Source organism: Grus americana, chromosome 24 (assembly GCF_028858705.1).
Source record: "Grus americana isolate bGruAme1 chromosome 24, bGruAme1.mat, whole genome shotgun sequence".
Classification (NCBI taxonomy): domain Eukaryota; kingdom Metazoa; phylum Chordata; class Aves; order Gruiformes; family Gruidae; genus Grus; species Grus americana.
This window is the reverse complement of record NC_072875.1, coordinates 2,083,230-2,108,076: the sequence shown is the minus strand read 5'-3', so window position 1 is coordinate 2,108,076 and position 24,847 is coordinate 2,083,230. Positions and strand designations below refer to the sequence as shown.

At 42.3% G+C, this 24,847-nt stretch overlaps 1 protein-coding gene across 7 annotated transcripts in view; it reads right to left on the bottom strand.

Annotated features, from left to right (window-relative positions):
* NCAM1 (neural cell adhesion molecule 1) overlaps positions 1-24,847 on the bottom strand; it is a 145,175-nt gene that overhangs the window by 37,715 nt on the left and 82,613 nt on the right. For 3 of the 7 annotated variants that reach the window (XM_054802820.1, XM_054802822.1, XM_054802825.1), the window contains exons 3-14: positions 24,140-24,358; positions 23,251-23,394; positions 22,242-22,379; positions 21,632-21,749; positions 20,220-20,389; positions 19,219-19,361; positions 13,313-13,342; positions 8,707-8,857; positions 7,926-8,110; positions 7,473-7,569; positions 6,489-6,659; positions 5,104-5,235 (exon numbers count right to left, since the gene is read on the bottom strand). In XM_054802820.1, the coding sequence (XP_054658795.1) occupies positions 5,104-5,235; positions 6,489-6,659; positions 7,473-7,569; positions 7,926-8,110; positions 8,707-8,857; positions 13,313-13,342; positions 19,219-19,361; positions 20,220-20,389; positions 21,632-21,749; positions 22,242-22,379; positions 23,251-23,394; positions 24,140-24,358 (1,698 nt within the window). Of the gene's footprint in view, positions 1-923; positions 960-3,856; positions 3,872-5,103; positions 5,236-6,488; positions 6,660-7,472; positions 7,570-7,925; positions 8,111-8,706; positions 8,858-13,312; positions 13,343-19,218; positions 19,362-20,219; positions 20,390-21,631; positions 21,750-22,241; positions 22,380-23,250; positions 23,395-24,139; positions 24,359-24,847 lie in introns of all 7 variants that reach the window. The other 4 variants (XM_054802821.1, XM_054802824.1, XM_054802826.1 and 1 more) reach the window with 2 other exon arrangements.

Here is a 24,847-nt window from a genome sequence, read left to right as displayed (position 1 = left end):
TTGCATCAGGGGAAGTTCAGATTGGACATTAGGAAAAGGTTCTTTACCTAGAAGGTGGTCGGTCACTGGAACAGGCTCCCCAGGGAAGTGGTTATAGCACCAAGCCTGTCATTGTTCAAGGGGTGTCTGGATGACACTTTTAGTCATATGATCTAGTTTCAGATAGTCCTGTGAGGAACGGGGAGTCGGACTCTACAATTCTTAGGAGTCCCTTCCAACTTGAGATATGCCATGATTCTATGAATTCCTTTTCCTTCCATGGTGATATCAGTGCTGCTTGCATGAGGGGAGAACAGAATAGACCCTTGTGTGGTTTGCAGCCTAATGTGATTATGCAGATTTTAAAAAATGATGAAGCAGGATATCAAGAACTTAAGTTTTCTTCCACAGCTCCAGTCTTAGTAACAGGCTTAGGGAAGCACAAGCCATTCCCTGCTGATCACTTGAGTATCTTCTGCTCTATTTAGCTGAGAAACTGAACTCTTTATTTGCTGTGCTAAGTTGATTTCAGGAAATTTAGCTTCACACCACGAAAGCTGAGTATATCCCAGAGGCATCCCCAAGAATGAAACACAAACTGATCAGAAATATTAATGGCAAAGGCCAGTGACAACAACCAGCTTTCACATGGGCAGGGTTTCACTCTACATCTTTCTCTTGATCTCTCTCCTCCCATGAGTCCAGCATACCTGGGAGTTGTCTGTGACTCTTCTCTGTCCTGGAAATCAAACTTATGTTTATCTGTAGTTCCTCTACCTGAAGATTCAGTTTTCACTCGGGGGAAAAAAAACCAAAAACCAAACCAAAACACCATAAAAGAAGGAAAACACCCAAGGATGTTAGGCAGACTGCACCACACTCAGTGAAGACATTCATGCAGAGCAAAGTGGAACAAAGGCAACAGCCTCTTCTACCATACTCACTCTGTGCTATACGGGAGGTGGGTGCAGCACTACTTGCTAAAGAAAGAGAAAGGAAGGTGAGGAGGGGAGTTGACTCCTATTAAATACTGCCAAAAGACAGAAAATTAAAAAATAAATTGGTAGGATTTTGTCAGATCAAGCTTCTCTAGACATAGAGCGCAAGCAAAGTAAGTGCACTTTGCCAGACCTGCATTTTGGATCCTCTGTGAGTTCTTGCTTTAAACCAACTTTCTCATAACACAGGATCACTCAACACACAGCAGTGTTCACCAATGTTCCCAGGAGTTCAAACCAATTGCATTTAAGGCCAGCAGAGATGCTGGCCAGCACCGTGTGTATGCCACCAAAACACAGCCTACATGACCACTGCTTCGCTGAAGGCCATTGCTAATTATCCTTTTGCCAGCTTCAGACCTGGTGGAATTTGGGGATTATTTTAGTGGTTTTTTGTTTTGTTTTGCTTTGGGTTTTGTTGGGGTTTTTGGTTTTTTTTTTTACCTTAAGTTATTCTGATATAAAAAAATCAAACACACCACATGCACACACTCCTGTGGTTTAACACACGTTTGGGTCCCACCTGCACAACAGCAAGAAATAGCTGAGGCTCAAAAAGGAACTGTTCACAAGGTCTGTATGCAGCCTTTGTTTGTCTTCAGATTTATATGGAAAAGGAAATGCAGAAAACCAGCAAATTGCTTGGATGAAAATACAAATGCAGGTCAAGTCAGATATGCTCCCAACCCCGGAATTCTCAGCTGTGCTACTATAGTACATCATTATCACTAATTACTTTGGCCTTCATGCGTCTCTGAGATAGAAACTACTTTTTGCTTATTGAGGAAAATTTTAAAAAGAATCAAAATAGCTACGGACATATCCCAGCAGGCATTAAAAAATGGTGTCAGTTGTTACATTCAAGGAGAAACTTTAAATAATAGGGAAAGGAAAAACAGTTGCTTTGGCTAGTCTGAAAATACAGCCTTGGCTGGCATCAAAACACCATTTTTATACTCTTTCTTGTAAAATTTCTGAAACGTTTCTGTGATCTTCAGATCACCAGACTAGGGGACATCCAACTGTTTCCTGATGTTGACTTTGCCCACAAACAGGTAATATTGTGTGACTGGAATTCCAACACAAAAAAAAGGCATTTCTGTTGTGCCAACAATCTCTTCACCATTGCTTCAACCCAGCTCACAATCTGAGATGGGCTTTGAGAACCCCAGAGAGCAGAGACAGAATCAGAGAACCAAATGCTCAGAAGGATCAGAGCTGCAAGGCATAAATCTGCTTGAAAGAGCATCAGTAGAATTTAATTTGTAAATTAAAAAAAAAAAAAGTTATAGCCCACAAAGAAGAAAAAAAGAAATGGAACTTACCCTATAAGGGAGCAAAGTTAGGGACTACAGACTGATTGATAGCCAACTGCCACATTAAAAAAAAAAAGGAAAAAACTCTACTACAAGTGGGATTTAATGTTCTTCAAAGCGACGTACCTGTCCCCAAGGGATGAGCATGAGGCTTGGCAGACAGATCTGTAGACGTGGCTGAAACAAAGCTTTTAATATTCTTTTTCCTTTCTTCATTGGATCTTTTCCCTTTTCCTGTGGTACTGATCTGCACAGAGACTGAATACCTAAGCTTTTATCTCCTTTGCGTATTGCTGACTACATCCAATTCAGAGGGGCCTACCAAATCACTTGCCTGATAGTTATACTAACCACGATTAACTGCATGTAAGGGATGTATTACTTCTACTGAAATTAACAGGCTCCAAACAATTTTAGGCAACAGACTATGCTTATGTTCTGGAAACAGGTCTCCCAGTTGACTCTTTGTAACTACTGCAATTTGCAATTCTGTCTGTCCATCTGTCCATTCATTCATTCATCTTGACTATCGATCCGTTCATCCTGTTAGTGGTCCACTAAGTCCAAGCTTTCATAGAATACAATCTTTAAGGAAATATAGCACAAGCATGATTTAAATCCTGTAATTAGGGTTAAAAAACCCTTTCCTTTCCTTACTTCAGCTTCAGCAATCTCAAAGAATGCAACAGCAGCTTCATAAAGCTTGCCCATACAATCTTGGAATAACAAGAGTTCACCACAAGAATACATACTTTAATACAGAATAATGTTTACTTAAAGAGGTTTCTTTTAGCTGTCACTGATTTGAAAGGCACAAAGCTATGGAGCATACAATGCTGCACTGAACCCAAATGAGAATTAAACATATCCATCAAATCTCTCTAACTCATTTTGCATTGGGAAGGGGGAAACATGCATTTTTTTTATTTAGTATGAGGTTTATTTATTTGTTTGAGTACACAATCTACACAAGTGCTGGAAGACTGTCCAAAGACTACTAACGATAAAAAGTATTAGCGAGAAGAAGCCAAAAAAGTTATTTTTTTTTTCCTTGAAGTTTTTGCTTTCAAAATTGTGAGGACATTCAAAATTCTGAAGTTTTTGGTTGGCTAACCAAATTGGTCTAATCCAGATCTGCAATTTAGCTAAAACTGTCTCCTGTTTGTTTTTTGGGTTTTTTTCCCCCCCATGAATTACCTACATTTCATTAAAATTGAAAAATTTTAATTGACTCATAAACATGAAGCCTTCCACTACTCCAGTCTATAATCAACAAGCTAACTATTATTATTAGACAATCACCAAGTTAAACATTTGAATTGCATGCTTTACAATAAAGACAAAGATGTTAATCCCTAATTCTGTTCTAAAAAGAGCAGTATTATCCATAGTAGAATGACTATCATAGTGTCAGTCTTGTTAGGAAATGGACAGTATCAGTTATTTCATTCCTAAAGACCATGAGAGGAAAAAGGTAGGAGATTAAAAGCTAATGTTATGTATGTTAGAGGAACACTCTAGGAACATAAAAAGAGAGTGAAAGAAATGCAGAGAGGCACTTACGTGAGTGAGGGATGCCTGCAGTTTTTCCATGGATGGAACACAGACAAAAAGAAAAGACAGAGATAGACACAAAAAAATAAAATGTAGAAGAGGTGAGAAGAGGAGATAGAGAACATGGACCTGGAAAATCAAAATACCACCAGCTGTCTCAAATCCAACCCTAGGGAGTGGGGTAGGTCACAGGAGTTATCACAACAGACTGGACATCAGCTGTGAGGGCTGGTTTACTGCACAGGGCCTGGGATTTCCCAGCAACAAGTGTACCGTCCCACACTGCTTAGCAATTCTGGTGAGGCAGAAGTTAGCATACAAAATCAAGACCATGCACAGCTCACAGCTCGAAGCATGCACATACGTGGGCTAGGAATATTGCTAACTCTGAATTCAGGAGATGGTCCTGCACAGTGGTTTCAGAAGAGCTATGAAATAGGTACACAAGTATAGGCGCGATGTCGGGAAGAATAGGCTGTAGATCTAAATATGAGGAGAATGGGAAAGAAGAACCCTCAGGGGCTGTGGGCAGTTGAAGACAGATCCTAATACTTGGATGAGGCTGTGTACAAGGGTAAGAGACCACCTCTCTTCTGCCTGCTTTTGTCACATCTCCTCTACCCACTCTACACTTTTTGTTCCTCTTTCTCTCCTTCCTGTCTTGAATAACTCTGGTTTTTAATTCTTGCCTTTTTTGTTCCTGGTTGAAACAGGAGGGAAAGCGTTAGGCCACAACAGAGCATCCTGGCATTGGAGTGGAAGATTACCTAAGGAAAGCAGACAAGAGGCTGTGGAAATCACCTTATGTGCTGCATGGTCATCTTAAAGCAGTGATTTGCAGAAAAGAGAAATCTCCCTCCTTCCACAGTTCATGGCCAGTCCGATGCTGAACCTCTTAATTTCTGATTTGTAAAAAAACTTGCCTTGTGACAATGACATTACATTCTCTATGACCAATGCCCTTCTCAACTCACTTCTTTTTCTTACTAAAACTCTCCATTGCATAGTCCCAATACAAAGTTTATAGTAGGAACCCAGGGCACAAACGAGTGCAAATAAAACAGTTCCTCTGCCTCCTACCTTCAAAGAAGATTTCTAATTGGTGATGAAATTCACTACAATCAAAAAGCACAACAAAAACAAAGGGTACAGCAAGGTCTGCAAGAGAAGGTGTCATCCATGCATGGCAGAGATTCCCTGGAAAGATGCAAGGAAAGAGAACCAGCGAAGCAGAGGGAGGTCTCAGTTTTACTTACGAACTGGTTGCGTCTTGAAGTCGGATGGCAGGCTAATCTCACCCACACCCTTGCCATTGACCGCAGACAGTCTCACAGAATAGGTTGTTTCAGGTTTTAGGCCAGTGATAGTGATCATGCCCTCCACATTTGCTGTTACAGAAACAAGGGAGGAAAAGCAAAGAAAAGATCAGGCTTTAAGTCCACAATAAATGCCATGTTTCTATCGTACACTTTTGCCACACTCACCCTATGTAACAGAGCCCTCTTCTGGTGCCAGCCTCACATAAACAGTGCAGACAAAGAGAAAAGTAAGAGCTACCACCTCTGTGTCAAACAGCTGGTTAGAGAGGTGTATTGCCACAGCCTCTCTAGAGGCGATGTAGCAGAGTTCGTGGTAGACACCAAAGGGCATCAGCCCTTGGCCTGTGCTAAGGAGCTCCCTGAATAATGCTCTTCAAGACCACTGTCATATGGGGCTCTGACTGCAGCAGACATATCACCTAGAACTGTTCATCTGTTGGGCTGCATGATCCAACTGAAAGGAAAGCCCTTAGCAGAAGAGAAACCCATCTCTCTAACAATCTATAAAGAAGTCAATGTAAGAGATGGAAAGAAACCGCTGCGGGGTCATCGTGATATGGAGAAACAAGCTCTATTTTTTCTGCACAGACACAAATGGAGAAATAAGAAAAATCAACCTGACTCTAGCTATGATCACATCACTCCAGTGAGGACCTGAAAGAAGAATTTCGGTTCCAGCCAGGATTGGTGGTGGAAGATTCAGCTCTGAAATAGAACTCTCCTTTTCATAGTCCTCCCAAATCAAATTCCTTTGGTTTACTGAACTTAAGGATACATTTTAAGCAGTGTGTATTCCTACAGATTGCTATAACAAGACAGTAATTGGAGTTAGACTTGCTTCTGGAATAGGAGGGTTTATGCTTCAAGGGGAACAGAAGGGTAACTAAAGGGGCTGACAGACAAGGCTTGAAAAGCCTTCTGTAGGAAGCACACAGCCACTACCCAGTCAGTAAGTGAAACCTCATTCAATACCAGGCACAGGGTTCTTCACCTTATTCAGATAGGATGGTATGAACAAGGAAGGGATATAGAGATGAACATAGTGCTACAACACACACTCCGTAGGCAGAGAAGACTGGTGCCTTGTCACACACGTAGAGCTATCATCACAGCGGGGCCCTTATTTCCAACTGAAAATTCAAGGTGTCGCTGCAAAGCAAATGCTTAAGAACTTGTCTGGGGCCTTAATATAGGAGCCAAAATTGCAAAGCTATGGAACCATTCACTCTGGCTTTCCCCTAAAGGAAAGTCTTTTGGGATGCAGGTAAGGTAACATCTTATGCAGATGCAGGGGACGGTAACGTCTTGTTTTATCATCCTACCTTCTTTTGCATCATACAACCTTGAATGCCATTCTCCCTCGCCAAGAGCCCTCCACTCTGCTTTGTACTTGAGGATGGGCACCCCGCCAGTAGCTTCAGGCTCATCAAACTCCACCTGTGCAGTACTGGAATAGGGCTCCACTCTGTCAATGGAAGGAGAGGACGGAGTATCTGCGGGAGGAAGGGAAAACAACCAGTGATATGGAGACAGTGGGGAAACAAGCTCCAGTGGCAAAGAAAACAGAAAACTGGGAATATCAAACACACCGTTGTCATGGCTTCACAAAGGAGAGGACAAGGGTAGGCCCGAGGATTCTCTCGGGAGGGGAAGGCTGTTAAGAGAGCTTTTAAGAGTGCTAATTAGTGCAGAGGCCTTAATCTTGTCTGTCTTCTAAGAAGCTAGAGACTTACAATACCTTCTTCAAAAGAGAACAACCACAGCAGAGTAGCAAGAAAGCATCCTGGATGCTATTCTGTCCCTACAGTCTCTTCCATAGGGCACTCCAATACATAGCTTGACCATTCCTAAATCTGTCTCTATGGCAGCCCTGAGAGGACACCAGAGGCCCTTCCTGTCTGTCATGCGGTCACACTCCAGGCCTCTTTGGATGGTACACAGTGCTCTGAGGTTTCTATCTTGCACTACCTGCACTATTAGGGATATTTTGCTGATTCCGAGAAGCTTACGTACACATATATGCACACATGCAATGGCTGTCAGAAATCAAAGATCACAGCTCTGTCAAAAGTGTACTGAAGTGCAGAGAAGAATAAGACCCTTCAGAAACAAGGAGAGAGAGATACTGAGGATCTTGTTGCCTACAACCCATTCCAACACGAAAAATCTATGAGCGGTCTCTTTGCAAGTAGAAGCTGGCTCTCCTGTTACCCCACCAACACAAACTAGAAAACAAACGGTCGCTCTGCCACCTCAGCTCAAGGGCTGCATATGCATTTCTTTACCTCCCTGCCTGGGATGCTCACCTGCCTGCACAAGAATGAACTCTGAGGACTCCTGGCCAATGCGGTTGACAGCAGTGCAGTTATAGTTCCCAAAGTCATTTTCAGAGTCTGGTGTCACCTGTGGAAGGAACGAAGGCTCATGCTTGGATCAGAAAACCCTTTTCACTCTGTCAGTGCACTCTGCATTTTGCTGAGGAGAGAAGCCACGGTAAAGTACACGTGCTAACACTTTTTGAGGGCTGTCCACAGAGGGGAGAACTGCAGTTGGCAGAAAGTCAAAGGCAAGGAGGGGGTAATCTTCTATTACCTGATTTTCATAGCATTTATGTGCCAGAAACACCACAGAACATCTTGTCTACCAACAGGATTCCCTGACAAAAGACTTAACTCCTTCAACATCAGGAACATAAACTATTTGATAGCACTGAGCCTTCATGGCTGCATATGCCTTCTCCTCTCCTTGCTTTTCCTCACCTCCAGGTAGCTTGCTGATGGAGTGTTGTAGATCTTGATGTTGCTGTAGTTTGAGCTGGGAAGCAGCTGTCCATCCCGGAACCAGGAGATGACAGCACTGGGGTAAGCAAATACCTCACAGGTGATGTTCACTTGATTTCCTTCCCAGGTGTAGACAGCCACAGGGCCCTGAAGCTTGGGGGCATCTGAAAGACAGACACATTTGCATTTGTGAAGGCAATTTGAGCCAGAAAAATCTCCGGAAGTAGCCCAGTCAGCCTCACTAAAGATCCCTTGGATGGGGTCCAGTTTAATGTGGGGAAGGGAATTTAATACAGGAAATGGGAACTGTCTTCTCATCTGGGGGTTGGGCGGTGTCTTCTGCTGAAGGACGTAAGCAGGAAACCTACTCAAGTCCCAAAGGCTGCTCCTAATGCAGTGTGGGAGGAAGAGCAGACAGCATGCTATGCATCTAGGGAAGTTCATATGAGGAAGTTCTCCTAAGGAAGAACTCTGATGCATCCAGCAAACGGGACTGCAGCAGATTCATGGCCCGTAGTCTTCCCAAGGTACAAACAGTATCCCAGCTGGAGACAGCTAGAGCAAACATTTGCATGTATGCACACAGCAACATGTCTCCAATGAAATTATTTCCGACTGAGTTGCTTCTGATGCCCTCTACCTAAACAGCACACATTTGCCTAGCCATAGGTGCCTCAGTCTCATCACAGGAAAAGGAAATCAAACCAGTTACCCCTCTAAACACATGAAAACCCTCCCCGCACCATCCTCCACTTCTTACACTGCACTTCAAGGTACATGGCTTGGGAGTCCTGCCCAATGGTGTTGCTGGCTATGCATACATATTCTCCGGCATCTGTGTACTGAATTTCTTTCAGAGTCAGGGATGACACCCGGGCATGGCTGCGTACTATGATGCGCCCATCCAGGGTCTGGCAGGAAAGGAAAAGAGAGTTAGAGGCTGAGCTCTGAGCCTGTGATGCAGACTTAAGGGATGCGAACAAATGCAAGTCTACCTCACACCAACCCTCCAGCACTCAGTGCTTCAGAAGTGATCACCTGAGGCCAAGTGAAACCATGGGCACAGAGAGGCATTTCCAAGAGCAACAAGAAGATTCACTGTTGCACAGGGCCAACTGCAGTGATTCAAAGCACTCAGGAGAACACAAAAAATGAAATGAAGGACCAACATATCAGATGCTACTATGTGTCTGAGGACAGCTGGATAATACCAAGCTTCTTCCCAGAATGAGAACTGTAGAGATCCAGCTCTAGTTAAAAATTTTTGCCAGCATGCTCTTGTAGAAAACCTCCCCAACAGCTACTGTGTTTCTACTCAGAGAATTCAGGCCTTCCTCTTCTCTCACTGATATTTGTCTTATTTCAATGTCCTTGAAATGGCATTTATAAGAACAGATCCAGACCTCAGAACTGAATCAGGCAAAATGAAAGCTCAGAAGTTTCACCTGAACATGGCATTGAAGAGAGCAAGGTACAGTGAACAGGGCGAGAAAACTATGTGACCCTTATGGAGACAATCCTGCTTCAAGGTCTTGTGATGCTTCAAGAAAATTCTAGAGCAGTTTGCAATGGTTATATGCCAGTTTAGAAATTGCTCCCACATGCAAGAAAGTGTGGTGATGTCAATGACAGGCAGACAAGGAATGTAGAATTGAGGCTGCCATCTGCTCAAAGGGATTGCAGCCACCCAGCAATCCCATGCAACGTAACTTTTTTTTTTTTCTTCTCCAATTTGTGACCAAAGCCCAAGTGCTCTCTTAATACATGAAGCACATAAGGCCACGGACGACTCCTTCCACCCTGGTGCTTGTGCGAGCTCTTGGTGCTTGTGCTTCAGCTTGGAAGCTTTAAAGCACCAACTCTCTCATCTAGTTTCCAAAGTGGCACAAGCGCAAGCGAACACATCAAGTACCCTCATGGCTATGCCGGTTGCTGCAGCCTGCCACACTTAATACAATTAATGCTCCAAGAGCATTAATTTTCTTGGAAGATACAGGACAAGTTCTGAGATTATGAGGAAAAACCCTGAGGACATTAAACAGCCAAATGCACTGGGCTGTATCACAAAGTACCTCTCTGGTATCTCAAGTGGTCAGATTCTCTGGACCTAAAGCCTCTGTCTGTTCTGAGCTAGTGATCTCAGTCTCCAGGACTGATGAATTTCTACAAGTAAATGTGATTACCTCTGTTAGATCTGAATATTAGTTCACTCGAGCTAGTAAAATTTAATGTGCATGAAAATAGTATCCTTTGATGACACAAAATCAATTACATGTATTTTTCTTGTCTCTTCTATCCTGCACACAGGTCTACTGCAACCCCGACCAATGCCACAAGCTACAAACTCCACACACTCTCCCGTGCTTGGTCCCTTGTGTTGCTGGGAACAGTTCATTATTTCATGTACACATGGTGTTGTGTGCGTCATTTCCTAGAACCAGGGAAGGATCCCTTAACACAACATTAGTCCATTGTAGTATTTTACACAGCCAAATTCTGCTTTTATCTTTCTCCACTGTCTGACTATATCTTTTTGTCTAACTTGTGATTTGACTACTCCAAAACTCAGCTCACTTCTGAAACTATTGCAGTAGGATCCATAAATGTCAAGACTCTAGATCTGCAGAGGCTCCCAGCTTCTTTTAGCTCATGAGTTGGGTAAATATTCAAAATAATCGTGTCTCTGATCCCATCAGCAGGCAAGCGTATAAACATGGCAAAATACCAGCACATGATCATTACAGCAAAGGTAATTTTACATCCAGTGTCACCTGCCTTTCCCCCCCTTTGTCAAGATCCCATACAAACAAAAGAGTGCTAGGCAGTCATGATAAAATGATAACTTTACAAGTAAGGCAACTGATTCTGAAGATGAAGCTCTGTTTCTTAATGCAAAAGTCATAAGTATAGAAAAAGAAAGGTCAGGAAAAATACTCCAAAGACGAGAAAAATATCTACCCAAGAAAGCATGTTGCTAGTTTTCTTTGTTCATATTTCAGACCATCAGATGCTAACAATTCCTAGCTATTAGAGACATAGGATAGGTAGAAACTTGTGAGCCAGATGTAGACACTTGTAACCCCTTTACCTAGCCTCTTTGATTTCTAGGATTTTGGATAACAAAATGCTTTATAGTAATGAAGAGATAACCTAAGGGGCACAGGCAATAAATCATGTCATAGCAATTGCCAGTCTACAGAAAAAGATATGATAGTTCTCCATATTGCCAATTACTACAATTTATCCTGAGCTACATGCCATTGTTTTTCTCCAAATTCTGATAATGCCACGTGGCACGTAGTCACTATGTATAAAGCTGGCGCAGATTTCAATACTTCAGTGCCAAAGGGGAAGAGGAGAGACAAGCAAAAAATGCATTTGCCCATCGTTCCTCCACCTTTTGGATTTTTCAGTCATTTCACAAACAAGTATCCATGACAATTGCACACAGTCATATCTTCTCCTCACCCGCTTTCCACATGGTGAACATCATTACAAAATGACACCCGGAAATCCTGACCACAGCTACAACTTCCAGTGAAGGAAGATAAGTGGTCTCTCTAGCTCTATGCTTGCACCGCACTGACCAGAAGTCATCAATTGCAGCGCTAATATTTGTAAGGTTGCACTAATTCCAAGTTACCAGAAAGGCATCACCAGTTTGTGGTGTAACAGAGGTGTAATTTTGCTTATAACTGAGTTTTTTAGCATCTGTTGGTGATAACGTGGGTTGTGGGGTTTTTGTTAGCATATGCTGCTAATATGACTTTCAACAATTCTCCAGGATATGCAGGACCAGCATGGTGAACAGAGACATTATACACTGTCCATAGTAAGCTGAGCTGACTGTGGTTTAGAGGAAGCAGCAGCCAATTGCAATTGTGCCTCCAAAGCAAGGAAATCAAGTGTCAACACCCATATATGCTGCTATAACTGAAGCTCACAGAGATTTCCTTACTTTAAACTAGCTAATGCATTAGTAAGAGTGAAACACTTAAGGCCAACTATTCACTCAACTTCCTGAGAACTGCACTCCCTGCCACTGGAATACACTGCTAAAAGACCCCATGCTAGCTATTTCAAATATAAATCTACACAAGCTGCAACAATAACCTTCAACAACATTCTCATAGAACCCCGCTTGAATATTTTAAGACACAGATGAAGTAAGAAATTTAAGGAAAGCAAGGTTAATAGTATTAATAAAAATCTTAAGACAGAGAGCACTGTAAAAAAACTGTAATAGGAATTAACATGAGGCCTGAAGAGGCGCAACTACTCAAATTCCAAATTTTTCAAAGCAAACTGGTCTGAATATCCAATGCCTTCATTTGCCACAATTCATCTATTCCAACAGATCATTTTGAAGTAACAGTGGGCAGTATCTTCTCAGCCCCATATGAAACAAAGGTGAATGGTGCTTAAGTTAGAGGTTCACTTTGTTTAGGCCACACCAGTCTCCATGGTTTAGGATGGCTTAAAAAAAAAAAAAAATTCAGGATACTCAGAGCCTCCACGAAGTTGATCCTAAAAATACAAATACGAGTCACCCAGCTCTGGTAGCTAATTTTCTCCTCTACCTATTATTTGCTTGGAAACATACTTTCTGGTCCATTTTGAAGCAAGAATGCTACAAATCAGGTGCATGTAAAGATAGGTTGTTATGATTACTATTTTTAAAATACAGCACTGAATATGAAATAAACCAGCAACAAACCACATTTGCACCAAACTGAATTACTGCATTATCCCACATCCCCTCACTGACCCTCACAACTCAAAGATAAATAATAATTTAGCAATTTGGAGCATTTTCTGGAGAAATATAACTTGTGAAACATTTATCTGCATTGATTTTGAAATGGAACACGATGCAGTTGTCCTTTAAGAGAAGGTCAAATTTAAGGAGTACCATGAGCAAACAGATGAGTTGGCTGGAGCAAAAGAGCCTATCTTTGGAAAAAAAAATACTTTCCCAGAATACACAGTGTTGCTAATTCTTAAAACTCTAGAAGAGATATATGATTCACAGTGGTAGCAGAGAAGAAAATGGTGAAAGCAGTATTTGTCAGTTTTTACATTTGCTTTTGTTTTCAGTTGTCTGTTGTTTTTCTTTTAAAAGTGCAACCAGAATTACTCACTCCCAACACAGCTAGTTTGCTCATCCAAAAATGCATTACTACATGCCAAGCAACTTCTAACTCTATAAGCTGTTTCTTTTATGTGTTGATATTTAATTTGTTCATATTATTAATGCTGGTTTAGTTGGCGTGGTTACTGGACTAGATATTTGTTAATCTGTAATGCTTAAAAAAAACCAAAACCAAAAAACTAGTAAGTTTGCTAAAGGTCTGGTAATCTTATACCTCTTGTTTCTCGGGCCGGGTCCACGAAGCCTGGAGAGAACAGATATAGAACACAACAACAACAGAAAAAAAAAGCAATAAAAGTTTATCAAAGGTTGCTTTTAGGTATCGTAGTGTATGCACCACATTGCGTTCTGTGCACATGCAGGTTCCAAGTTGTATCTCTCATGTGTGGGGTGATCACAACTTCCATTTCCCAGTATAACCTCAATTTAGATTTGCATTCAAAATTTAACGTCCTATAAATCGGTCTTAAAATGATTAAGCAAAGGCTAATGATACGTGCTTCCGTTTTTGCACATCGAGCGACTATTTCCCTTGTCACATCTCATCATTTCTAGAAACCCGTTCCCAGCATACTGAGGAAGTGATTCTGATGACCTATCTATTGCAAAGATAGTTACAGAACTGGTTTTCTAACACTGGTTTGTTAGCCACCCGCACACACTGATTAACATTAACACTCATATTGCTAATGTGATCATGCATTTGTACATGTTTTTACATGCATACTGTGCCAGGAGTAGGAGACCTTGAGCTGCAGAGCATTGAAGCAGTATGGCCCTCCCCCCAGACAGGAGACAGCAGGGTAGAACCTTGTATCTCCGGTTGATAGTTTCCAGCTCATTAGGCTTAGGGATGTTTGCACCTAATCTTTACTGGGCTTGGTACAACCAAACAACAGGCATCAGTGAAACATGCACAAACCTTACCAATAAACATACATTTCCCATTCTCTGAAAGCCAACAGTGTGGACCATATTCACTGTGGTTCAGAAAGACCAAAGTTGCTGGGTTCTGTTTTTCCCCTATAATTTCTTTCAAATATTTTTCTTCTGGTCTCTATTTCAATTGTAACTTGATCCATTTCAGTTCGGGAGTCAAAAATCACCTGCTAATTACAGCCATGATGGCATTATTGAATGTGAGGCACAAGCATTGCTGACGTGTGGGTGTAACAGCATACACAGGAGTGCAGGAGTGACATTACAGAAATGGAGATGAAAGCTTAGGAAATGAGAATAAAAAAAACATAGTACTGTTTCCACAGTGCTTCTAGTATTAACATAGGGTACAGACATTTTAGAATGTCTTTGATGATAGCAAGTTATTTGCTTGTAACTAGAGGCCTGAAATGAAGCCACCTGGAGAGAAGCTCACCAACACCTGCATGGGCTAGGACACTCCCATCATCTGATCATTTCTATGTATGTATATCCTGCTGTGCACAAGGTCCTTGAAAGCTGAACAGGCAACCATAATTCATCATAATCCCTTTTTGACGTACCGGTCATTCTCTGTACCTGAGCAAGCCAGGCTAGCCAGGGAACTGCCTTGCTGATACCCATGCAAGTCCCCTTTCAATCCTATTCACTGAGTCTCTATTGTGTCAGCACAGAAGAATTAAAAAAACCCCACCCACAACACAAACAACCAACAACAAAAAAGGAGATGTGTTTTTATCCTTTGGTGTTCAGTACCTGTCAACTTAAAGGAAGATGAAGGAGAAAAAAAAGCCTGTTTCTACACTCCTAGAGTTTGCTGTTTCTTTGCAATGGCACTCGTGGATGTGGGGAAAAAAAGGCAGGACTGTATTCTCCATCCTGGAGAATTTCATACTAAGTCTCCCTGACCAAGACAAACAGATACACAAGTTCTGCTCAGCACCATGCAGGGGATAGAGGGGGAACCATGCATGCTAGCATCTTCCCTTGCCTTTGGAAGCAAGTTGTTAAATAGGAGCATCTTCAGTTACAAGGGAGTTCCTGGGAACTGCCAATGTAGTTTACTCCCTAGATCATTAAATCCAAAGATATTCCCATGTACATATCATGAGATACAAAGTACACACAAATTTAAGACGGGGAATTGTATTCAAGGTATATTGTCCACTTAAAAAAGTCAGGAAATTAAACTTAAGTTAAATTTTGAAATGTTAGATCTGCTGCATCAGATCTAGAAGCACTTTCCTAAAGGTATTGCAACAATGCTCATTTGCATCAGCAGAGTACTTGGCTCTACTCTATTTCACTTTTTTTTTTTTTTTTTTAATTACTTCACTGCTAAATTTGACCTAGAGTGAGCTGTGCAAGGGACTGAGTTCCTCTCATCTTCTGGTTATTGTGCCCTAGCATGCTGCTGCAACACTGGCAACCCAATACTTATGTCCTAGCAATGGGGCACTCCTTACCTTGCAGGAAATTCAAAGTTGTTTTCATCTAAAGATTTCTAAATTTTTAACACCTTATCTACTTGCTTTAGCTGCCAACAACAGAGTTGCTAGAGGCTACTGGTCAGTAACAGTAACCCAAAAAATAAGTGGAAGGATGCGTTAGACTGTTCTCAGGGTAGCACAACGCAGAGATGTAATTCACCTGTCAGAGAGGTGAGCAAAAAGAACTGTTATTCAGACAGTCACCTACTAAAGGGGCCTCTCAAAAACTCTGATCCATTCAGAAGTCAGGCTTCTGCATTTTCCTACTTCAGGAACAGGTAACCTAGTGCGATTACACTATACAGGTTAAACTGTAATTAGGATAAAGGAGGAAGAATACCAGAGCTGATCTCTTCTTCTGTTCTTTCATTCCTTTATTCTGGTGAGAAAATGTTCACTTTATTTTTGACTTGCCATAGAGAAAATGGTAACGTGATGCAGGTCTTGATAGCTAGTGTGCGAGGCCAGACAGCAGTACTGAGTGAGATCCTACACCACAGATAGACCTACTGCCAGCTCTGGCAAGACGTTAAAAGCCCTGCATAAAAGCATCACCTGTTACCCCTCCCATTCTTCACACACTGAACTATACTTCTGGGTAACAAACCTAGGATCGTCTCTGCAACTGTTTCATGAAAGTGTGTGTAAGAGTAGTTAACGATTGCTAAATCTGTAGCTAGTGATTACAAAAATCTGATGGGAAACACACTCATGTCTGCACTAAAATTGTAAAACTTGTATACACCAATACAGAACAGATCAAAACTATATTTACTGAATCACAGTTAGTATTCTGTTAGAGGAATAGAAGAAACATGTCTCTTAGAAGGGCATGAAATATACTGAAGGTGATGAGGAATATGGCATACTGGCTTGATCAGTTTTGCATCTGGTGTCATTCAAAAAGAAAGCATTCTTCCTCCCTACAATGGCATGTCAATAAATACTTGAGGAAAGATAAAGCCAAACCATTTCAAATCATCAGGTTGATGACTTTCAGGCCTGTTAGTTCTTGCTATGTTCTGCAGTAGCGATAGACAGGAATCTTAGACTAAGGGCAAAAGTTTCTCCTAGGTAATACGTTCCTACATTCACAACCAAAGTAAACCACACATAAGCAATTTTTAAAAAATTATTTTTATTTTTTTATATTTTAATTTTACTTGCAACTCTCTGCAGGGATGAAGAATGCAAGCTGCCAGCTTACTAGTAACGGGAAGCTTCTACCATACCAGTATCTGGAAGTTTGGTTTGCTCATCTGTGTTGGGATACAGTAGCCAATCACCTGATTTTTGGTAGAGCACTGTCACTACCACTTACCTTTGCAGACCATTCTCAACAGAAAAGATAGTTTGTCCAAGGGGTGCCACGTTATGTAGGCATAGCCATAGAGAGGAGAATCTTTTGCCATACATGCTAGGGTATCAACAGGTCTTTCAGGGAAGCGTGGGAATGTTGAAATAGTTGTGACATTGTCAACCTAGGTGTTTGGGCTATAGCACCTCCTGCCCCTTGTCCACACATCAGACTGTCTGTTCCTGGACAACGATGGGGGCTGGGGCAGGAAATCCACTAAGACATTGATGATTTGTTTATTTGTTTGGGGGTTTGGCTAGGTTTTTCTGAATTACCAAGTGTTCATGGGAATTAAGGCACCTCTAGACCTTTAAAATCTGGACTGAAGTATGATCACAGAAGTAAACAACATGTAGCAAGACAGATGCATCCAAGTGTCTAAAGCATATTTGAAAGTAGAGCTTGATAATTTTAGACATAGTTTTGTTTGTCCCACATCATAGACCATCCATTTCCCTGTGCTATCCCAGACACAGTAAGCGGATAGTAAACTGAATATATGCATTTGGTTGTATATGTAATAGAATGTTTATCAGAGCTATTTTGACCTGAGGATTTTCTGGATGTCTGTACCATTCACCTAAGCTTACAGCACAAGATAGAGAATGGGAAAAAGTAAAAAAGAAAACAAAACACACAGAAAAATAAAATCCTGCCTAGGAAGTGCATGGTATACAATAAAAAAACCAAACAATTTTGCCCTGAAGGTAGGATGAGACACATGGTAGTACCTCAAACCTTTGATTCTCCCTCCATCTATGTAAGAAAGTATCAGAGTGTTAACATTTTCTATCAGAGTATTAACATTTTCCTTAATATTGATCAGCAACTTAACAGCATCAAACAGGATAGATGAGAGTCTCAAAAATGGTTAGCAGTTTTGCCACTGACATCTTATTAGCTTATTTGGGCCGGACAGATGGGACTCTCTGCAAACAGGCTCTCCTATTAACTTCTATTTGATTTAGTGTTATTTCAGTTTTTATATTCTTTTCCCTGTCAAAGCTCTTTTTTGTGGCTATGATCCAAACTCTAGTGTTAGAAGCTCTAGAGCACTTCGCTCTCCTACACAGAAACAAGGCCATGAATATCCTGTCAAAAAAGGTCCCCCAGCCACGCTGTAGTGAGAGCCCAAGCCAACAGCTTTTGAAGACAATGGTAATCCCTCTCTAAACATCGCAGGGATTTACAGTAGCCCTCAGATCCAAAAGATGTTAAGAAAGAATTAAGGCTGGAAACCTTTGGCACCCTGATTAATAAGCTACACTTTAACAACATGGTGAAGAGCTGACATCACGGAGGCAATTGAAAAAGCTCATTTAGGAGGCTATAGTGCAGAATGGCAGCTGTGTGGATGACTGACAGTGGTTACCTCTGTCACTTTAAGACCTTCATAGTCTATCAACTGCTGCCTTTGTATTGAGTCGGAACCCCTGGTATGCCCAAGTTAGCTGAGCCTTGAAGCATCCTGTTATTAGAAGATTATTAATAAGCAACAGCTCCTTACTCCAACTTTTGTCTAGACTTTCTTTGGCTGTAAACTATGCCTTCTGATCACCTTATGCAACTATTATGAAATATCTACAGTAATACAGCACATTCTAATCTTGTCTGGTTAAGGGGAATTGTGGCCAATAAAAAACCAACACACTTCTAAAAGAAAAACTGCTAATTATTTTTGCCTCTTAAGAGCAAAATGGTATTGATGTGATCAACAAATAGGTGAACACAAAGGCAGCCAGGCTTTTGTGCTTCACGTACATGCAATATTAGAATACAATACAGCGCAAGAAGGAATTAACAGGCTCATTTTGGTCCACTGCATCTTTGAGAGATAACACCCCACACCTCTCCACCTGCCACCCTCCTGGATCAAATCATCATCATGATGACAGCACGGACAACACTGGAATCAGGATGCTCATTCCCACCTCTCAAAGCTTCAAAACAAAAGGGAAAAACCCTTTCACAAGCTCCCTGCAACTGCAGGTCCCTTTGGAAGCTCCTCTGAAAAGGGTCCAGAGCCTACTGCTTTTCAAGTCAATTCAACTCAGAGTGATACCAGCAGGAATTAAAAAGCATATCCTCAGTTGTTATAAACTGAGATGGCTCTTTGTACAAAAGGACACTATGGTACGACTTCAGCTGTGGAGCTGACCCTTTAGCAGATAGTCTGTATAGGACTGCACGTGTTCTCACTACAGAGAGGGGAATCACCGTGATTTCCATGTGCATCTGTGTGCAGTTATCATGCATTCTGGATCAGCAGAGGCAGGCAGATACAAGCTGCACTGATCCCAGGAAATGAGACTATGGTTTTGGGAAGGGTTATACCTTCTCTTCATTGCTGATGTTCCGGGTGGAAGTTCTCCAAGTGATGGAAGGGATTGGGTCTCCAGATGCCTCACAGGTCAGTGTAATCTGATCCTCCAGCTCCATGGCTGTTTTATTCTCCACATAGGTGATTTTGGGTTTTGCTGAAAAGAAAAAGCAGCTTTCATTCAGTTGGTGCTCAGAATGAAGCTTGCCTGTCAACAGCAATGTCTGAAACAAGCAACATTGGGAAAAAAAAAGGCTTTTGAATTGTCACAACTTTACTGCCATATGGGGAAGGGAGAAGAGCGACATTTGAGAAGAAGGTACCTGCTTGCAGAACTAGGAGACCTTTTCTACACATGCTTACAGCTGAGGCTTGTAAAGAGAGGACTAGAAGAGGGCATATCTGAAGTAGAACCCATTTAAGAGTGTACAAATGACCAGTCCCTAGGATTATCAGCTAAATTTTCTACCTTGCTGTCTACTTTCTCTGCCCCAAATTAGCCTTTTGATAAGCAGCTTTGTCAAGTGGCTGCAGGGGGATGGGACAAGGAGAATTATATTCCTTAACACTCCCAGATTCACAGAACATAGGAAAGCTGCTGATTCATTCCTGCAAACTTGAGGTCATTCACATAGTGGTGGGGTGGAGTTCACCTCCCTGTCCAGGTTATATCAAGTCCCACCAAAGTGCTAAAGCCTTTTTAAATCACAGCTTTGGTTGAATTAGGATTCAGCCCTCTGGGCCCAGAAGATATTTCAAGTAGCATGTGAATCTCAACACGACTCCTTGCACAGGATTGAATTTCTTTTATCAGAGAGGGAGCAAAATGGAGTTGGCACATACACAGAATCTAGCCTAGCATGATGGCAGAGGTGCACATTACTTGGTAAAGAAGCCCGCTGTGGATAAGCCACATCTGGCCTTAACAGTGATAAGTAGATTACTTTTAGTTTGCACTAGTGAGCTAACAGTAGCCAACTGGATTGGAAAGCAGGGACAGTAAGAGCATGTTTACCAAAGACTTTGAGATGAATGGTGGCATCCTGCTCGCCAGCCTTGTTCTCAGCAATGCAGATGTACTCTGCTTCATCACTCTTATCCACCTTCTTGATGATGAGCTCGGACCCGTCGTAGTTAAAACTGTACTTCTCTTCATCATCAGCCTGTTCTATTGGCTCTCCATCCCTGCAAGGCACAAAGCACGCTGGTTGTGTTGGGAAGGAGAAGCAATCAAAGGCTATTTGTTTTTAGCTTGTTGTTAACGGTAGAACTGCATTACTACACTGAAAACCCTTGGGTTGAGAGGGACCACCACCTTTTTCTTTCCCTATGGGCTACAAAGCTTACATTTTGATCTATTCCTAATCCCTCCTGCCTTAGGGCTCTTGGCAGCTGAACCTTTCACCTCCTGACACACACCATAGCCTATATGCAAGAGCTATAAACACCACTGAAGGTGGCTTCTGTCCTTGCCTATCAAGGCAGTATTCCAAGTTGTCATAAGCTTTTTCAACATTACAACTTGTCCTCATAACCTTCACCAAAGGCTACACAATTTCAAGAACAGTATACCTGACAGCTGTATCACTGCCTGACAGTGAAATTTAGACCCGCTGAAGAGAAAGACTTAGATGTGGATCTCTTGGCATGACAAATGCAAGTTACAGCATCCATTTTTGCCTAAGTTTTCCCACCAGTGCAACAGATGATTATAAACCGACCCATGGGACAGGTCTGGTCAGCATGAAGCTTCACCTTGATTGGCAGCTTGACAAAAGGATGCAACGGGTCAGTGAAAATTACTATCTTTACTGTTATTTTTGTTCTTCCAGGAAACTGTACTGGTTTTGGCTGGGATAATTTTCTCCATAGTAGCTCATATGGTGCTATGTTTCAGGTTTGTGATCAAAACAGCGTTGATAACACAATCATGTTTTAGCTATTGCTGAACAGTATCCACACAATGTCAAAGAGTTTTCTGTTTCTAACACTTCCCTGTCAGCAAGTAGGCTGGGGGTGCACAAGAAGTTGGCAGGGGATACAGCTGCGACAGCTGACCTGGCTAAACACCTGCCTGCCAATGGGAAGTAGGGAGTGAATTCCTTATTTTGCTTTGCTTGCATGCACAGCTTTATTTATTAAACTGTCTTTATCTCAGCCAACAAGTTTTTGAATTTTACCCTTCTGATCCTGTTCCCCTTGGGGGACGTGTAGTGAGTGGCTGCGTGGTGCTTAGCTGCCTACTGGGGTTAACCCGCAACAGAAGCTAACTGCAATTCCGTTATGAGGCCATTCTTTCTTTTGTGAGAAAAATGAATTAATCTTGTTCCAGTTAAAATGTTGCTTTCCCTCCAGCCTGGTTTTCCAAGGCCTTGGTGAAAACATCCATGCTCACACACAATCAGGACATTGCACACAGCATCTTACTTTGTCCACGTCATAGTTGGCTCAGGAAAGCCATCAGCATCACATGCTAAGGTGACAGACTGGCTGAGGTTGGCAGTGGCATTCATAGTGCTCTGCCTGGCGCGCACAGAAGGAGGTACTAGAAGAGAAGGAATCCACATTCAAGTTAGAAAGGAAAGAAGATGTGAACGAGAGTGAGCCCTGGAAGGCTCACTGTAAATCTCTGCAACACACAGAGATGTCACTAGTAATTAAAACCCTTATGCCATCACCTGCAGGTTTCAACGAACAGGTTTGATGCATGAGCTCTCCAAAGCAATAAGCACAGGGAAGGAAGGGCATGGGGTGGCAAGACACATAGAAAATCAGTATTGTGGACAAACCACTTGTGAGTTCCAACCAGGTCAATACCTCACATGAGATACTCAAGGTTTCTCTTGACATGACAATTTTCTGTAAACATCTGGTAAATACTCAATTTCATGGAAATTTTTATTTGACACAGCAGAAAAACATTAGCAAGCTCATGGTAAATTGTGAGTGTGAATCTAAAGTAACATTGCCATCAGCAACCTGGAGTATGGGTGCTACACATCCTGCCCCTGTACTAGCCTTATTCTAAGCTGCTCACCATTTACGATGACTTGAATATCTTTGAAGTTGATCTCCCCACGAGCCAAGATCCGGCCCTCACAGCGGTACATCCCTTCGTCTGTTTTCTTGATTCCCCGGATCTGCAGGTAGTTGTTGGACAGGACTATAAATCGAACTAGAAGAGACAAAAGGAAAGTTCATCCAAGGATCCTCAGGAAAGCTTGCTGCAGGTAATAGGTTCTTCTCCTCTCCCTGCCCTTTCTGGGTTGAGACAAGGCTTAGTGTAATAAAATTTCCCTTCCCATCATTTAAAGGAGTTGCTGCTGTAACTGGATCTGACATTGCCATGAAAGAAACCAGATGTGGGTAGCAGACAAACTGCTCTGGTGCTTTATACCATAAGTACACACAGAGATATAAACAAATAAATATACACAAACACATTTACATTTAATTAGTATTAGACAACAAGCAATTTGAAACTTGCCCCTCTCTTGCCCAAGCGTGGCAGAGTTCAAGTCTTACTACAGTTCCCCTGTGCCTGCAACAAGCAGCTGGGGGAAACACAGCTGAGGCATGAATGCTCCACTGGAGGTCAGGGCTCTGGAGTACTCTCTGCCAGTAAAATGCCCCTCTGGGTATGACGGTCTGCAGCATTTTGAAATAAAAGGAAAGGTTCTTGCAGGAGCTTTTAGCCCCTTTTCCTTAGGAAGACTGGAGAGTGCACAACATGCAGGTTTTCTGTCTGATGGCATTTCTGTCAGCTGAATTTTTTTTCTAGCATTCCTTGGCCTATTCCAGTGCGAAAGCCTGATGGCCATTTCTCTGGGAACATTATTGTCCTGCCACTGCCAAACTACAGCACCTTGAATAACTAAATTCACATCCTAAGACCTAGTGTTAGGTACAAATTGCTTCTCTCCTCCCTTGTGACCACCACCATTTTGTTCTCCTGAACCCCTTTTATGAGCCTGATTTGAGCCCTGATGGGAGATGGATATTTGACCACTGAATGGACAAGCACCAAGACATCTCTTGTGCCTTACCGTCTTTTTTTAGGATAACATCCCTGCCTTTGTGCTTCCAGATGATGGTAGGAGGCAGTGAGCTGACCACATCACACACAATCACAGCATCATCCCCTTCCTTGAATTCCTGAGGAGTGGGAGCATTCTTGAACATCAGCTTTTCTGAAAACAATGGATAAGAGAAAGTCACTGCAGCTTTCTCGACACACCTCAAGCTATGCTCCTGACTCAAGCCTAAGGAAAGCAAAGAAACCCCAGAGGATGTGTTGTCTAGAAATCCTCATGTTCCCAAGGGGAGGATAAAGGTGTGCCTGACTCCATGCACTGCAACTCAGGAACCCCATTTTCCAGCCCTGCCTCCCAGGCATATCAGTGGGACGAATCAATGCTCTGCATAGCTCACCGATTTGTCCACACTGCAAAGAGAAAACGTGAACTTGGAACTGCTCAGCTTCCCAGCAGGAAGGGGAAGAGCTGCTATCATAGCTCAGCTGGAGAACATGCTGATGGCTTATTATAACCCTTCTGAATGTGTGATCCTCCTTACTGAAGACTAGTCTTATCTCATAGCATGTCTGCCATCCACAAAAGCTGTTCTCTCTGCTTGCTCCTCCCTGACATTTATGATGCCCTAGAGTCTTCCTTCTCTTTCTACCCCTTCCTTTCCTGTCTTTCAGAAGAATTTAAGCAGTAGACATGCTGGTAATGCCCCGTCAGTTCCTAGTTCCCACTTTCCCCTCAAAATCAAGAAAGGAAAAGACTGCATCTTCTTAACATTCCCTTTCTTTTCACCCTCCTCCCTCTGTAAAAATAGCGTTTTCTAGGAAGGTAAAATGGTTGCCTCCCTAATGTTGCCTCATACATGTGCAAGGTAGACCAGAAAATAGCCTCGGAGCCTCTCTCTTACGGAAAATTTTCACATTGACGGTGGCCTCGGAGTCTCCCTGCTCCACGCTACTGACAACACATTTGTAGATGCCAGCATCATCAATGTTGGCGTTGTAGATGGTGAGGGTGGAGGAGAAGTCATCATTTCGCACCACTGAGATGTGCTGTTGGTTCGGCGTCAGCTTCTCACCGTTAGGGGAAAACCAGGAAATGTCTTTGTATTTGGCCTCCCCTGCCACTATAGACAATAAAAGAAAACAGAGCAAATTGAAATGAGTTCCCAACAGCTCTGCACAAAGGGAATTAAATACAACCAGTAGCACTACGCAGAAGACTGACCCAGGGGAAGGGCTTCTGGTACCTGAGAAGCAAGCAAAGAAAATTCTGTCTCACAGCGCTATGAGCGGTCAGCTGCTGTCCTGCAAAAATGATATTAGGTTGGTTTTAGAATCTAAAGGGGTACACCCATTTTAGCCCAGAATAGCCTTCTATGCATCCTGGGATCCCATGTCCCAGTCCCTCCACTCCGCAGATGAGCCTGACAAATAAAAATCTCTTCCTGCTTCAGCTCCATCATGTTTTCAATAAATACCCATATTTACAGGCTCAGCTACTTTGCATACCAAAATGGTGACATTGCTATAGCAGCAGTTCTGGCATTGATCAGCTTAAACCTCCTGCTGCATCCAGTGTAACTCAGAACTGTTATTAAGTGGTTCCAGGCAGT